At 40.2% G+C, this 16,950-nt stretch overlaps 1 protein-coding gene across 9 annotated transcripts in view; it reads right to left on the reverse strand.

Moving 5' to 3' along the window:
- SIPA1L1 (signal induced proliferation associated 1 like 1) overlaps nt 1-16,950 on the reverse strand; it is a 376,440-nt gene that overhangs the window by 126,762 nt on the left and 232,728 nt on the right. For 8 of the 9 annotated variants that reach the window (XM_082384312.1, XM_082384319.1, XM_082384318.1 and 5 more), the window contains one exon: nt 8,487-10,287. In XM_082384312.1, coding sequence (XP_082240438.1) covers nt 8,487-9,984 — 1,498 coding nt within the window. In that variant the 5' untranslated portion in view covers nt 9,985-10,287. Of the gene's footprint in view, nt 1-8,486; nt 10,288-11,137; nt 15,251-16,950 lie in introns of those variants that run through there. The other variant, XM_082384315.1, reaches the window with a different exon arrangement.

The following is a 16,950-nucleotide window of genomic DNA, read 5'->3' on the forward strand; positions in this document are numbered from 1 at the left end:
GCACAATAAAGCCCTCCCAACTCCGGCGCCCACGTGGGTTTCTATCTGCACCGGGTTCACTACCCTCTCACTCTACACACTCCCCCCCGTTAGGGGGTCTCACTACTTTTCCAGTGCTAGTCCTCACTTCCCCCATGTAATGTGAGGCCAGCTAGGGAAAGAGACCCACAGCGCTGCAGAGGAAGCCTGACACCTACACCAATCCTCCTTGGCCTTTGTTCATAAATGTGGCAAAGATTACTGGACAACTAAGGAAAACCAACAGCATGAAAGACAAACAGAAAATACAACTCAGAAGGTACAGATCCCTTAAGGGAAAGAAATTAGAAAAAAAATTATTTGCTTTTGTTCTTCCTCTGAGCACTGTAGCTGGCATGGAGTAGATGCTTAACAAACATTATGTCATGAACAAATAAATAAATGTATGAATGTGCAGTTGTTAATTTTTAAAACTACTTAAAAAATATGAAGGGCACTCATTAATAGTAAATTGGATAATAAATTTTTGAGTAAGAAAAGATTTAGAAACATATAAAAACTGCTATATATAAATAGGTAAACAACAAGTACCTACTGTAGAGCACAGGGAACTATACTCAATATCTTGTAATAGCCTATAATGGAAAAGAATCTGAAAAAGTATCAATCTTTCTATATGTATGTATAACTGAATCATTTTGCTGTACACCTGAAACTAACACAACATTGTAAATTAACTATACTTCAATTTTAAAGAAAAGAAAAAAAGAAAAGATAGAGAAGATTACAAATCAAACTATTAGAATTAGGAGAGGGATTACTTTCTCCAACTCTGCATTATTAATTTTCACAGTAAGCATGTATATACTTTTGTTTGATTTGTTTACTGTCTGTTTCCCTCCACCAGAATGTAAGCTCATGAAGGTACTCCGTTTTATTTCTCACTCCAAGTGTCCAAAATCATGCCGAGCATGATGAAGGCACTCATGCACATGTGGCAGCCACAGAGGTGCAACACTTAACATCTTCCCTTCCAGAAAGGGCTCACAACCCATTTGGCCACAAGAAATGCAATTAGTTGAAAGTCTCTGGCTGTAGCATCTTTGGATCTTCTACAGTTTTCCAGCCCAGCCACACTCTTCTTGGGCAGCCCCAGGACTGAGCATGCCAGGGGTGACAGGGCCTGCTGTTACTGCCCAACAAATGACTTCGCTAATGCTCTTTTTCGTTCCATGGCGTTGGCTGAGACTTCGTCAGATGCGCACGGTGGGCTGAGGCTCCCCCTGCCCATTTTTGCTTCTTTTCCCTTTTACTTTCATGGTGTCAGACCTGCATTGTGGACTGAAGGCCTTCCCTGCTAAATTCTGCTTCCTCTGCCCTCTTATTTCACAGGCGTTACCTCCAGGTCCCTAACAAACCACTTGCACGCCTATACTGTTTCAACACCTGCTTCTCAGAGGACTTGACCAATAATGTATTTGTTACATGATTAAATCATATATGCAATCATGTAAAATGTAAACTGCTATGTGATTAGACTGTATTTGGCAAAGACAAGATGTTGCATTTTGAGTAGGGCGGACTAGAGATGGAGAGACTAAGACAATGGCCAAGAATTGGGGCAAGAGGTAATGCGGGCTTGAAGCGACAGAACTGGGATTGGGACACAGAGAACGGAAGTTAGCAGCAATTCGAAGGTAGACTCAAGAGGCCTTCCCAACTGATTGGAGGTTGAGAACAATGAAGAGAGGCAACAAAGAGGCTCTGGTGTTTCAAATCCAAGTGACTGATAATAATGGTGGCATTTACAGCACGAGGGCAAGGATGTGGGAGGCTTGTTCAGGGAGAAAAATGAAGTCAAAATTTGTGTCCCAGGGTTTGAGTTGCCAACTAGATAACCAACCAGGTGGAAGCAGGTAATGGAGAGTGAGAAACGTAGCTAAAACTGAAGACATAGCCTGGGAACAGAGGTCTTTTATTTGGATATAAACGTATACTAATTACCTTTTCTAAAAAGAATTTTTTGAGGTCATTCATTATAAAGGAAATATGTAAGTTGTGCTAATGAAACAGAAATTGGAAAATAAAAGACAAAAGTGGAAACAAATGTGTTATTAATGAAGGTTATACAACTGGAGCATCAAATTTGCTTCTGGGAGTTGAGGTAAAACAGGAGCTACAGTAAAAATAAATAAATAAATAAATAAAACAAGCAAACAAATAAAACACACCTGTCATTAGAAAGGCAGGCATTTGGTAGCTACCAGAAAACAATTCCTGGCATCAAATTCTAAAGTAAATTTCTCACGTGGAACTTCCTAAAGGGCTGAAGGATGACCAAATGGCCAATGTCACCATCATCAGTTTTATTGCAAAAGCACATTCTGTTTCTATATGATTGGATCTTTACAAGATGACTTTGAGTAAAGTCAAGTGTTTGAGCAAATGTGGCCTTCGGCCGGTCTAGCTTGATTTTAAAAACAAAACAGAAAGGAACAGTTGAGGCACATGCCCTTTTAACCAGCCTTCACAAACCTCTGCACGGAGATGGCTCAGGTAACATGAAATCCCAAACGCCTCACAGATCAGAGTTCAGATGATCAGTGATGGGACTCGAGAGATCACGGCCAAGAAAGGAGAGGATGCTTGTTTTCCAAAGAGCAGACATGCAAACCTTCCTACCGAATGGCCTTCTTGCTACCAGAAACCCTGAACAGGTAAAGACACAGCAGCAAAACACTCCTAGGTGAGTTTCTCAAGAAGTTATTTAGTGCCCCAGATCTCCCTGAAAAGGGTTAAATAACTAGAGAGCTACCTTCGAACAAATTAAATACAGTTGATATGCTCTCAAGAAAAAACAAAAGGCAAGGGCATTAAGACAATAAGTTATTATACATGTATAAAATCTTTCCCTATTAGTTTTGGCAGAAATAAACCGTTCAGTTCAAGAGCACAACATGGTTCAGGAGAGCAGACGTGCTGACGCTGGAGTTTACCACTTCCTTGAAATACGACTGTCCACAAAAACTAACCATAGAATAGCTATCCTTAAAGAACTCTGAGGGGCTTCCCTGGTGGTGCAGTGGTTGAGAGTCTGCCTGCCAATGCAGGGCACACAGGTTCGAGCCCTGGTCTGGGAAGATCCCACATGCCGCAGAGCAACTAGGCCCGTGAGCCGCAATTACTGAGCCTGCATGTCTGGAGCCTGTGCTCTGCAACAAGAGAGCCTGCGATAGTGAGAGGCCTGCACCCCGCGATGAAGAGTGGCCCCCGCTTGCCACAACTAGAGAAAGCCCTCGCACAGAAATGAAGACCCAACAAAGCCATAAATAAATAAATTAATTAATTAAAAAAAAAATAACTCTGAGTATAAGGCATCCCATAGTACTTTCCTCAAGCTTAATGTTGCTATACTTACAGAAGAATTAAACAAACAAAATAAGCCAGGGCTTTACAAATAAGTTTAGCTGTACGATGTTCTCTGATGTTCTATATGTACCCTACGATAATCCACTAAAACTTACAATAGGTACTTAATGATGCTCATTTAACAAACTGAACTAGCAGAATAGCTCCTGATAACACAACTGGAGAGTATATCAGAGCACTAAAGCTGTCACTTCAAGTACAAGTGAAGTTCAGTGCATATAGTCAAGTCTAAAGAAATGTTAAAGACAGCTGATTAGAAGAGGGTGAGAGGTAAATACAGAAAATTGGACATTGCGAGACCAACTGAAATCCAACTTGTTTGTGTCCTCAAACTGATAATCCTGGAGCCCAGCGGACTGCTGAACCTGACTTTTGTGGGTGTGGGTGTGGGTGTGGGTGTGTGGGTGTGGGTGTGCGAACACTCATGTATGGTGGGGTAGGGCGGGGTGGAGGTGTAGGAGGAGGAAGGTAAGCCGGAAAAGAACAATCAAATCTGGTGGTTCAAAGTTATCAGAAGAATAATCAGGTGCAGAGCATTAGTGTTTCTTCTTTTCAGGAGTGGGCAAATATTCGCAGATGAGCTTCAGACCAGATAATGGCAGCTGCTCCTGGCCACTGGGCAGGGGGAAGAGGCCCTTTCCTATCACAGCATCTTCAATAACTTGACTTTGAGAGTGACACCCTGTCTGGCATCAGATAAGCCTATCAACACTTTTGATCAATGGAGCAACAAACACCACTGCCAAGGCAACCCATGGGCTCCTCTCTTTTCCATTAGTGCATCCTTCTGAATGGGATTCAGCGAGGATGTGCCTCAGATACTTGTATGCTCAGTGCAAAACTGAAAAAGTCCTGTACTGCTACTTTAATCATGGTGACTAAGTAAAAACTAAACACAAAATATATATGTACTCAAAGGGAGATGACCAGATTAATTTTGATGCTATCCTACTGCCTAGTTTGTGTCTAAGAAGGATGTTGTTGTATCACTTGGACTTATCACAATGACAACTTTGCCTTGGGGTCTTATGAGCATTATGTGAGGAGGTCTGCATAAAGTACAAAGTAATAACACAATACATGTTAGCTACATTATTACTGTCATTCAATCCTAGGTGAGTCTCAATAAAAACACCACACACACTGGCAAAACAGCAAAGAGAAGTGGGCAGGAGGAAGGACCAGAAAAAACATTGATGGTGTGTTGCTTCTTTCAATAAATGCAAACAGTGGGATTCCTCTACTGGGCCAGCATCTTTCCAGCAACGGACTGGACTTATGTGATAGAGCCAAATATCCTCTCAAGTCTAAATTTGCAAAACAATGATGTTCATAAAAACAATGTAATATTAAAAAGTGATGGCAGCTTCATCAGCCTAATACAATTAAATTTTACATATAACGTCAACAATATACACTTCAGTAAAGTGAATATTTTCCCCTCAGAGACTTAGCCACAGTGAAGTCAGGAATTCATTAAATGGCAGAATGGAAAATATCTGGTGATAAAGAGGTTGTAGTAACAACCAGGTCAGTAGTGCTACTCCATGTTGCTAGAAGATAAATTATATCTGACATTGACGTACTCCTTCAACAAGATGACTCACTTCCAGGTTCTGATTAGGAAAAATGAGTTAGTGCACTAATTTCACTGAATCAAGTTGTATATTAAAAATCATAAGACAGAATTACTTGTCTAACTCTATTTTATACTGTGATGAAAAGTACAGATACCATTTATGTATGGAATCTAAAATATGACACAAATGAACTTATCTATGAAACAGAAACAGACTCATAGACATAGAGAACAGACTTGTGGTTGCCAAGAGGGAAGGGGAACGGGGGAGGGATGGAGTGGGAGTTTGGGATTAGCAGATGCAAACTACTATACGTAGAATGGATAAACAACAGGGTCCTACTGTATGGCACAGGGAACTCTATTCAATATCCTGTGATAAACCATAAAGGAAAAGAATATGAAAAAGAATGCATATATATGTATAACTGAATCACTTTGCTGTACAGCAGAAATTAAACACAACATTGTAAATAAACTATCCTTCAAGAAAATAAAATTTAAGAAAAGTTTAGATACTATATAAATTTTTTAATACACAGTTATACTTTAGGGGTGTTAATTGCAGCTTCAAGTGATGTCATTCAGAGCCATAATTTGTTGTATCTTATCATATTGCGACAAATGACCTGCCTAATTTGAAAATTCTAAGTTGTATAGCCTAAGAAAACACAGCAGGTGCTCTCTGATATTGCCTTCCACTGGACCAGCTTCATGTATTAACTACTGCTCTGTGTTCCCTCTGTAAACCACAATGATAAATGCCCAATGGCACTAGCAGGCAATCTCTAGTGCCACACACACTTTCTGGTCCCACCAGTTGGGACTCCATGCTGACAAAGAATCGGCTGTGTCTTCCCAAACCTGTTTATGCCAGTTGACTTGTTATTGTAATTATGAAACTTAATTAAATATTATGAAAGCTGATGGAATATGAGTACAAGAGATAAATCTTGTTTCTATTAAAAACTAAACTGAAGGCTTTGGAAAGACTTCATAAAAGCAATCACTAAAGGAAAGCTGTTGGATTAGATGTGGGCGAGACCTATAAAAAATGAGAAAAAATTCTGAAGCCTCAGATTCTGTAAGATTCAGATTGCTTTGCTAGCGTCTATATTTTTGCTCTTATGGTTTATACTATTCACACAATATAGAATTCAAAATAGTAGAATCACTGTCAAAGAAACGCCCTCGGCCTCTCACAAGAGTTTAGCAAATATATAGTTATTATTATATATTTTAATGAAAATAAAATATTTTGAGTATGTATACTTCTGAAAGATTCCCTGTCTTAATGATTTTTTTCAGTTAACTTGTTCCAATTATGTTAGCTAAGAGGGTATTTTCTATGGCTTAAATTAGAAACTACTTTCAATTAACTGCTCTTAAATTTATGAAGTGTTATGATCTAAGCTGGATTACTCTGGAATATAGGTGTTCAAATTTTTATTCCTTACTTTTGAAAGACAAAGTACATTGAACAAAATTTTACCAGGTTTAAAGATAAAAATATACTCCTTCCCTTTAGTCTAATATAATAGAGAGCAAGGCAAGGCAGTCAAGAACATGACTCTGGTCAGCCACTCCAAGGGTGAAATCCTGGCTCCAATATTACTAGCTTCGTGACAGCTTAACAGCTTAAAACCAGCCACTTACACCCCAGTTTTCTCATCTGGAAAATGCCATCGATAACGATACCTATACCCCAGTGGGCATGGAGAGGGTGAAATGAGAAAATGCACGTCATACCAAATGCTAAGTTCCTGGTACACAGTAAGTACTCAAAATGTTCATCATTAATGTGATCATATTGCCTAATAGGAAAAGAGCCAACTACTACATAAATAAAGACTGTAAGTAACATGTTCTTTCTCATGTTGGAGTGTCAGTTCTTTAGCAAGATGGCCTCACCTATAGACAGCTCACAAACACCTGTGGAAAACTTCCCCAGGTACAGCAAAACAGGGGTTTTCAGCTAGGGGCAATTTTACTTCCTAAGGACACATGGCAACGACTGGAGACTTTTTAGGTCATCACAATTGGGGGCACCTATTGGCATCTGGGGTGTAGAGGCCAGGGACGCTACTAAACATCTTATATCCTACAACGCATATGACACATCCCCCCAAACAAAGAATTATCTGGCCCCAAATGCCAAGATGGCAAGGTCGAGAAACCCTGTAGCCTAACGGACAGAATGAGAAAGAAGTGATTTCTAAAATCTGAACTCCAGAAGGTTATGCTGAGAAAATAAAGATGGCTTACAAATGAATTTGGGATTTTCATTATCATATTGGTTTCAGGACCTATGCCATAGATGTTTAAGAGACATGGATACTGAGCACCAAGACAAGATTCTTTTGGTCAATAAACTCCCGTGAATGGGGTTGACCAAGTAATAACCTTACAATAAATTTTATTTTAAAGTGAGCACTGTCATAAAGCTAGAGTACCAGAATGAAGTACTAGAAATGAAACTTCATTCCGAAGAATAAATCTCAAAAGGACTTAGGCAGGACTCAAAACCCCCAAACAGTAGGTGGGAAAACAAAAACTGCTCTAGTAGCTTGCATACAGGGGGCCTCTCACTTGGGTTCAATGCAGAAATGACTGAGCTAGCTAGTGGACCACAGGTGTATGTTCTTCCTCGGCAAGCATCCTGTTTCCTAGCTTGGGTGCTCGCGTGACAAACTCATTCTTCAATTAATAATGCTGCTCAAAAACACTACTAGAAAGCTCTTAAGAGTTCATTTAAACTACTTTTCAATGAATCACAGAGTTTTCTTAAAAGCATGAGATAAAACTGTATACAAATACAGTTCACATGCAGTACAATCCAACAATATAGGCATATATTTTCCCCCCATACAAAACGGAAAAGGAAGTCACCAACATGTTAACAGTACTTCTCACTCCAGTGACTTTTATACTCAAATCTAGAAGACCTAGGTTTGATTCCTGGCTCTGATACTTTTGTCAAATAGTAAAATTAATTCTCACTAAAATTCCTGTGAAATGAATAGGAATGTATTATAATTCCCATTTACTGATGAGAACATTGAGGCAGAAAAGAAATGGTCCCGTACTAACTGTAAAAGTGCTAAATAAATGAAAAACAGCATTAAGATTGCTTTAGTAACCCTTTAAAAAAAAGCTGTATTTATAATATTTTTAACTTTATACGACATTTATCCCTAAAGGTGACACAGCAAGTCTTCTACACAAAGATTACAATTTCATCCATTAAATCAAAGGTTTTAAAAAAATTAATATTTCATAAGCTAGTCAATACAAGATATTTAATGTATCTAAAAGGAGAAAGTAACTCAAAAATGCAAAAGGAAATACACTGCAGCAAATAACTATTTAACTCTTTCACCATCAGGAGAAGGCATTCATGCAAATTTTACATCACGCTGCTTAAAAAACCTAATAGACAGTACTCTTTTTCAGAAAGTATGGCAAAAGAAAATTAAAATAGTAAAAGATCTCTACTCACCCTTCTGATAGAAAAACTTCCTGTAATAGTATGCGCCGAGATCCACGTGTTCCACGATGTATCTTTTCACTCGATCCAGGTGCAACACCAAGTTTTCCTTGGGCACTTCAAGTACTGCCACTCCTGCGTTTGTACAATGGGAGCTGAGGGTAGACTCAAAGGAGGCACTTTCACATCCACTAAAGGAACCAGAATTTGATTTGGACAGGCTGATTTTCCTTTCCCCTTCTCCACCGATCTCATTCCGAAAATACGGACAGCTCATTACAAGTTCATTGCTTTTATCGTCTCCCTGGTCCATGCTGAGGCTTCCTTTGGAGTTCAGGTCCTCTGTGCTGCCCATCGGGGAGCTAAAACTGGCCGAGTGGGACAAAGGCCCCGAGACTAAGGATGCCACCGCAGCTGCCGAAGCCCCCGTGGTGGTGTTTCTCCTCTTAATTACACTGTGCCTGTTCATAACCGCCTCGTTCAAGTCAAATAATATACTCTGGACGTCGTAGTGGGCAAAGCACTTTGGGCACGTCCAGGGCCTGACGGAGTCTTCCGATCGATTATCTTCAAGATCCGACGATTTCCCAAGTTCTTCACCTTTGGTATTGCGTAATTTACGAAAAATGGACGAGTCTCCGGTTTCAGACTTGGAACGCCGCTTGAGTGGTTTTTCCCTTTCCTTAAAGAGCCTGAGGTTCTCTCTCTGTGTGATGGGCCCGTCTATGACATCCAAGGAGAAACCTGAGCCCTTGCCCCCACCGGCGATGAGAAAGTCACTGAGCTTGGTCGGAGTGGGACCTCGATCAGACTTGTCGTCTTTGTAGCCCTTTAACAAGTCAAAGAAGCTGTCTCCGGACGTTCCCTGCTTATCGATTGAAGATGTGCTACCGTATTCCCTGTGCAGTGACGGCCCCGTCTTGTAGGTGGGCGAGATACATTCATCAAAGCTATCCACATCAAGTTCACTTATGGTGATATCGCTGTTGCTGCGCTGCCGTATCCGGCGCAGAGCTTTCCTGGGGGAGCTGGGGTAGGCTTCAGGCATGAGAAATCTGGAGTCCATGCTCTCCGACGGCCTCGTCTTGTTTTTCAGTGTGTTCTGTATGCTTTTTAACATGGCTGAGTCACTGGAATTGAGGCTTACAGAACTTCCCTGACTCACAGGACTGCTTTTGGAGGACATGCTCTCAAGGCAACTTGAGGTTTCTATTTCCTGGCTTGAACGGCTAGGTTCTTTTACATTTTCCTTTCTTGGGGGCCAATCCGCAATCCTTGCCCGAACCCCCATCTTTGGGACCCCAGGGGTCGAGGTTATATGATGAGAACCTTCACTTCGGGGGGGGCCTACAGGAGCCATGACTGATGACCCTAAGCTGCCGTTTTGAGACCTGAAGCGTCGCATGTAGAAGTCGTCCGTGTGGACTTTGGGGGTGCCATCTGTGCCCACAACAGACGCCCTTTCAGTGGCAACCGGCCTTTCTGTCTGAGACCGTTTCAAGCTGGTCATGATGTAAAAGCAATCAGACTTAAATCCCTGCAGAAAGGACCATCATACCTAAGTTTTAAATGTGCACTTCCCTTTTGGAGAATGGCTTCCAGAAAATACATCAGTTGCATGAGATCTTAATCTTTTTCAATTAAAAGGTTAAACAATGCCTTATTTTCAAACCTCTGAAAATCCAGACCTTCAAAACATTATAATCCACAAGAGTTCCTCTGCTTCACTTTGAGAGATGGCTTTCTTTCAGAAAAAAACTGAATGCAACTTGTATCTCTGGGACTCTGTGATTGCCATAATCCCATGCTTTCTCTAAAAGAGAGAAGGACAATTGGAATTAGCATTTGATAAATACATCTAAAAATAAACATGCAATTGCCAAAACCAGACACATGCAAATAAAAGACTCACTAATGGATTGTGGTTGATAAGGATCAACCCATCTTTTTAGTAAAGGAGGCTTGAAAGGAAGGAAGAAAGTGAAAGCATTTAATAATATCCATCATTTAAATTATATATATTTTAAAAGACTATTAACACTTCAGATTAATTGAACTGTTTCATATCACTACGAAGGGGGGTGAGGGATCTCGTTCCAGGATATCAAGGCTCCTAGCCCAAGTAAAGACGACGTACAGACTCCAATGACCTCTAATAATGTAGAATATCATGAACCACTGTGCTGACCAGAAGTTCAAGGCATAACCAACAGAGTTCGATAATTAGAGCAACGTACAGTTTTTTAACAAGACTAAAAATGGAAAAATTATGTCACTGAATATGTCGCAACGCTCACTTTTTAACCTCTTCTGTATTTCAAAATCCAAACTTGTTTTTTTGTTTCCTTACAAAGGCTTAACAGAGTTGGCAAGAGCAAATACAATAGAGAGAAAATAAACAGGGTTTTCCCGGAGCCATTCTACCCATTAGCACGCTTCTATATTTCCCTCTACTTTATTACTTATGCCAAAGAGGAGTATTTCAGAATGCATCCAGCGTTTTCCACCACCTCTTCCCAAGCTCTGAGATCCATCTACCCTTAAAGCTAGAAACATTTCACTCATTAGCAAAATGCCTGCATTTCCTTACACACTGCAACCCACCCCACCCTTTGGCACTAATTTATGAAGACAGCAGAAACCAAATGCTGCTGTGGACAGACCTTTCCATATCCCCCAGGCGACGACAGAGAACTGCTAACATCCTTCCAGGTGACAGGTGAAGAAAGCCAACTTCCTCAGGAGCACGTCAATCAGGAGGAGAGAGGCACAAATTCTGAGCACAAAATCCTGAATGGTTGCGTTCGTCATGAAAATAAAGGCAGAGCACCCTTTTCCAAGGTTCCACAAATTACACAAGAGGCGGCCTTTAAATTCCTGCCAGATGCATGTTTGGAAAGATGCTGCTGAACCAGCACTGCGCTGCCGGGGCCGCATTGTCTACAAATCACGGCTGACACCCAGGCCGACCCGCGCTCGCTGCGCTCCGCTCCCGGGCAACAAGCACTTACTTCCACGATAATTAAGCATCTCGCTAGTCGGCTTCCTGCCTCCCAGGCAGCCGCTTTAATTTCTCCTGCGCTATGCAGCATCATTTTAGAAGACGCGCTGCTATTTAAGGGCTGGAACATTTAGGGGTGTTTCAAAGCGTACGGCCGCCTGCAGAATGCAGGGCCAGCTGAACTCCAGCTGCGCTCGCACGGGCTGCTCAGACCAGCCCGGCACAGTAACGCCAATTGTTTTCCCTCTCGCTCCTCTTCACCATCTTTTGTGAAAGGGATAATGGTTTTGCACAACTACCCATTAAACCTGGCTTTTGAGCTTTCTAGATACTTCTATCGTCAGATTGCTATGAGTTGACTTTACATCTGGGAACTGTCCAAGCTCCTCTTGAACTGTAAACCTTCAAGTGGAATAATGTGCTAACTGCTGAATCTGAAGGCAGCCCGTGTGGCCACAGCCAAGGTTCAAGAAGTGCTCCTTATAAAATGGAAGGAAACTGGGCAACTGAAGCAAGATGCAAAATAAACACTAGCCCATTTCAAAAAAAAAATTGACAACCCCAAACCACAATTTATGAGCTATTTTGTAACGAACTAGGGAAAAAGAAGCTGTTTATTTCAGTGAAATAGCTTTCAAAGAAAGAATACACTGACATACAAAATAATTCTCAATAGATTCTTATGAAAATCAGATGTTTGCAATGCTTCTCACAAGCTCACAGAAATGCAAATGAATCACCTACCATTCCCAGAACAGACATTCTCTAAAAAGCCAATGCACCAATCCCACCGGGGTAAAAACTCTTTTCTTTCCACATTTCCTTTCCCTTAGAATAGAGTTCACTGCAGGACTGCCTTTTTTAGGATATGTGAAGTTATATCCATTGTAGGAGGAAACTGAAGGCCAGCACCAAAATACAGTAAATAGCACTGACTTGAAAAATCTCCACTCTTGATCGTCACTACTACAGGACACCTTTTCAGAACCATCTCATATGCTTCCTGTGTTTTTTAATGGGTTTAAAAAAATCTTATACAGATATAACTATGTTTCTTTGTAATTTAAAAGAAATGCCAAGACTCCTATTACATCTTGATTATAATAACAACTCAATGTTATCTTTTAATTTCAAAATATAGACGGGCACATAGGGGAGAGAGTACCCACAGTTTAATGACCTGTAAAAACGGAGAAGGTTCCAGATGGACAACTAAGTTAAATAACAGATTTTCTTTTCTTGTCATGAGGACCTTTTTTCCTTTTCTCTTCCCCTTCCTCTTTCCCATCCTTATTTATAGCAACAAACCCCTTTAGGCACAATATGAAACTTCAGACACGGAGTAGCATCTATACAAACATATATGCTTTGCATTTATTCAAGTACTAGTTGAAAATAAAGATGCCATCCATGTGTGTAATATGATGACACATCAATAACACCTAAAACCTATTCCTCGGGGTTGATGGAAAGAGCAAACATATACTGACAGTTATCAGCAATTCTCCTAATTATCAGCAAACCTGCCTAAGCATCATTAAATATGGTAAAAAACAACAGAATAGAAGAGCAATACTAATTTACAGCATGTCACCTCCATCTGTTGAAAGAGTAAACTATTTAAGAAATATCCTTGTTATATATATGTTTAATTTTACAGCTCTAGGTACTATTTGAGTCCATGGTAGATCCATTTACCTAGAATACCAGTACCAGTCTAGTTCTGTGAGGTCCTGGAAACTATCAGAAAAGGAGAAGATGCGTTCAACGTCTAGTAGATGAAAGTCTTTCCATCACTCAAGGTCTATCACCAGGTAACCTATCAGCTTTTTCTGATAACACCATTTTTCCAGAAGAAGTACCTCCCCCTCTCCTCTAAATCACCCTGAGCCTTGCTGCATTCTCTTCTGAACACAGACCACACACTTGGTGCTAGGGATATTTGGGGAAACAGTCCCTCCCTCCAAGGGAAGCTACAGGTGTAAAAACAGTCCCTGTCATCCTGGCTCACTGAGACATTTACATTCTTGACCTCTCCCCCTCCTTCCTGAAACTGTGTCTTCTCTAGGCCTCCATGATGAACACGTTCTCCTTAATTTCTGGTGCCTCTTTCTTTTGGCTCATTCCTCAGGATCGCTGGTGGGCTCCATTCAAAAGCTAGTGATTCCAGGGTGGTATGCTTGGCTTACTTCTCTTACCAGTCTTCAGAGTTTTGGAAGGGGCTGTAAAGGGTATCAGCATTAGGATCCATCTGAGCACTGAGTGCATTAGGATGAGATCGCAGGCCTGGCTACACTGGAGTAAAAATATTACTCTGGAGAGCAGGGTGTTGACTTCATTGGATCAGCTGCCTGCGCAACTGAATGAAGCAGAATAATGAAATTACTTTGGGAGATATCTGCATGGTGGCCACTACTGTCTGGTGATGTCATAGGTACCCACAGCTTTAAATACTATCTCTATGCAGTTACCTCCAAATTTCTTCTCATGACCCTCTCCCCTAAACTCCAGATAAAATATATGCACGTGCTCATTTGATATCTTCCCTTTTTATCTATTTTCAACAATGAATTAACTAACAAGCAGAAAAAATGGGAAAATAAAATTTTTCCAAGAAATAAATGGGTGATAAGGAAGTGAGAACAATAAATAATTGAAGGAACCAAACGAAAGGAACAACATGGGAAACTTTCTTTGTGCCAAGGGCATAAAGAATAGTTTAAAGGTTACACAAGAAGATGTGGGAAGGAAAGAAAAAAACAACAACAACTTACAGTTCCTGCCCTGAAATAATCTGCAATACGATGTTACATTCACTAAAAAGATGTAGCATTCCTCATCAATTACTTCCGTATTCCAAAATGGGATGTTGTTAGATTCCTTAACTGGTACAGCCTCAAATACAGGGCCAACTCTCAATGCTTACAGGCAATAGAAGGAATTTTGATGATGAATAACTATACAAATACCCCGAGATTCCACAGATATACAACATCAGTATTTATGAAAATGTCAATGTAAATAGTTTATGAAGTTGTATATACAGACTTAAAATACCCATAAATATTCTTGCTTTGGATTGTAACAGGAAACTTTATTTTAAAACAGAAATATCACACCACAGTGCCTGAACATTAGATTAGCTAAGATAACCAAATAAGGCCAACAATTCTCTTTACATCCCTTCTTGGCTTTCCTGAATTTCACTCACATTACATAAAAGTAACATCTCAGATAGAAGGGACGTCTCACTCTTTCAAGTTAGCCTTGAAACACATACAAACGACTCCGTGCAATGTCCTGGATAATTTAAACTTTATGAATCAGCACATAACTTTTTAGACTGGACTTCCCCCTTCTTTCATTTCCGTTCTATCCCTTCAACAAAAAGTAGGAAGGACTGGGAAGAGAGGAGTTGATAAATCTAGTTCCTGCTCTCCAAATGTTCACTATCTAAAAAAGCACTGATGGAGACAAAGTAGATTCAGATAACTTGCCCTGGAATTACCAAAGTGAAAAAAGAAGTTATGGATACAAAACATACATAACAGGATAAAGTTACATTTGAGTTTAGAGATAAGAAAGCAATTTAAAATGTGCTTGTTTGGAGACTTCCCTGTTGGTCCAGCAGTAAAGAATCCGCCTTCCAACACAGGGGATGCAGGTTCGATACCTGGTGGGAGAACTAACATCCAACATGCCGTGGGGCAACTAAGCCCACTCGCCACAACTACTGAGCTCGCGCACCCCAATGAGAGAGCTCACGCACTCTGGAGCCTGTGCGCCACAGCCAGAGAGAGAAAACCTGCACACTACAACTACAGAGAAGCCCAAGCGCCACAAGTAGAGAAACCCGAGCGCCGTAACAAAGAGAACGCGCACCACAACGAAAAGATCCTGCCTGCCTCAACGAAGATCCCATGCGCCGCAACTAAGACCCGACGCAGCCACAAAAAAATAAGGATAAATATTTTTTAAAAAGTGCTTGTTTGGACAGAGTGAGGACCAAAAGAGATAATAACATTTGCCTCCCACCCACCCTCCAAACTAAAAAAGTTCAACGAAGAAAGTTCCATTTCAAAGGCCTAGTAAGGCTTGAAGATACTTTGCATAGTTGCGGGTGAAGGAAACAACATGAAAATTTGGCAGTGAGCTTGATGGCAGAAGAGAGGTGATAAAATTAAAAACGTATGGAGCAAGATACATGATAGAATTACTGATGGGTAGGGAAACGATTCCATAGCTGGCAAAGTAAAGGAGAATAGAATAAATTCGAACACTTATATTTAAACATGACAAAATTTACGCAGTAAACAATTAATATAATGTCAAAGAGCTAGGTGTGAGGAGCTTGAAGTAGGGAGGTAAAAGGTAAAAAGTAGGGTAAAAGGTAATAAGTAGAAGGTAACAGTGAACCAGCATTATTAGGGGAAAAATAGTGTTTGAGGTGCAGCAAATGAACACTTTCAAGGAAAAGAAATCAGAGCTCACCAACTCATCAGGGGCATGGCGTTTCCATGGCTGGCACCCAGGATATCAAGAGAGCAGACTAAATCCACGAAGGTAGTGAGTGTTTTGAAAATACTAATTTGTACATTAATATTCATTTAAAATCCATTAAAAAGTTATTCATCAATCCTGCAAACTGTGATCTAGTACTGATCATCCTATTACCAAATAGGATCTGGGGAATGGCATGTGAGAAATGGATGTCAGGGGAGACAAACAATAAATGTCTACTATGCAGGGGGAAAGGCTTATCAACTTTCCCTGAATTGTGCTTCAAATCCAAGTTATTAATTCATAAGAAAGGGTTCCATAAGTAAATAAGGCAGGGACACACTATCACCTCTGTTACGACATGATAATACATGTTAGTATACTAAGGCTCTATGAAATCTACAATTAAAAAAAAAAAACAAGAAAAACAAAAACCCAACACTTACTATTAAACTAAGATATTTCTTAACCGATTTGACCATGGACTAACTTTAAAAAAAAAAAAAATTTTTATACTGTGCATCCTATTGAATGTAACTGGGCACAAACAGGCCCAGTTTCAGAAGAATTCAGGATACAAACAAAATGGTATATATATTATAAATTTAGCTATGCTTTTTAAAGTTATATAAAGATATATAAACAAGCCACAGGAAGCTCACCAAAGGATTTATAATGCTTGTTGTTACATAGTTAGATTATGAATAATTTTTTTTTCTTTCTTTTTGGTATTGGTCTATATTATTTATTTTCTAAAATAAGCACTATAACTTTTATAATCAGAAGAAAAAACTTAGGAGAAAAAAAAGAAACATCATTCTGTTACTAAAAAAATAAAATAAGGGCTTCCTGGTGGCACAGTGGTTGAGAATCTGCCTGCTAATGCAGGGGACATGGGTTCGAGCCCTGGTCTGGGAAGATCCCACATGCCGCGGAGCAACTAGGCCTGTGAGCCACAACTACTGAGCCTGCACG

This window comes from Balaenoptera borealis (assembly GCF_965194805.1).
Source record: "Balaenoptera borealis genome assembly, chromosome: 3".
NCBI classification, from domain to species: Eukaryota; Metazoa; Chordata; class Mammalia; order Artiodactyla; family Balaenopteridae; genus Balaenoptera; species Balaenoptera borealis.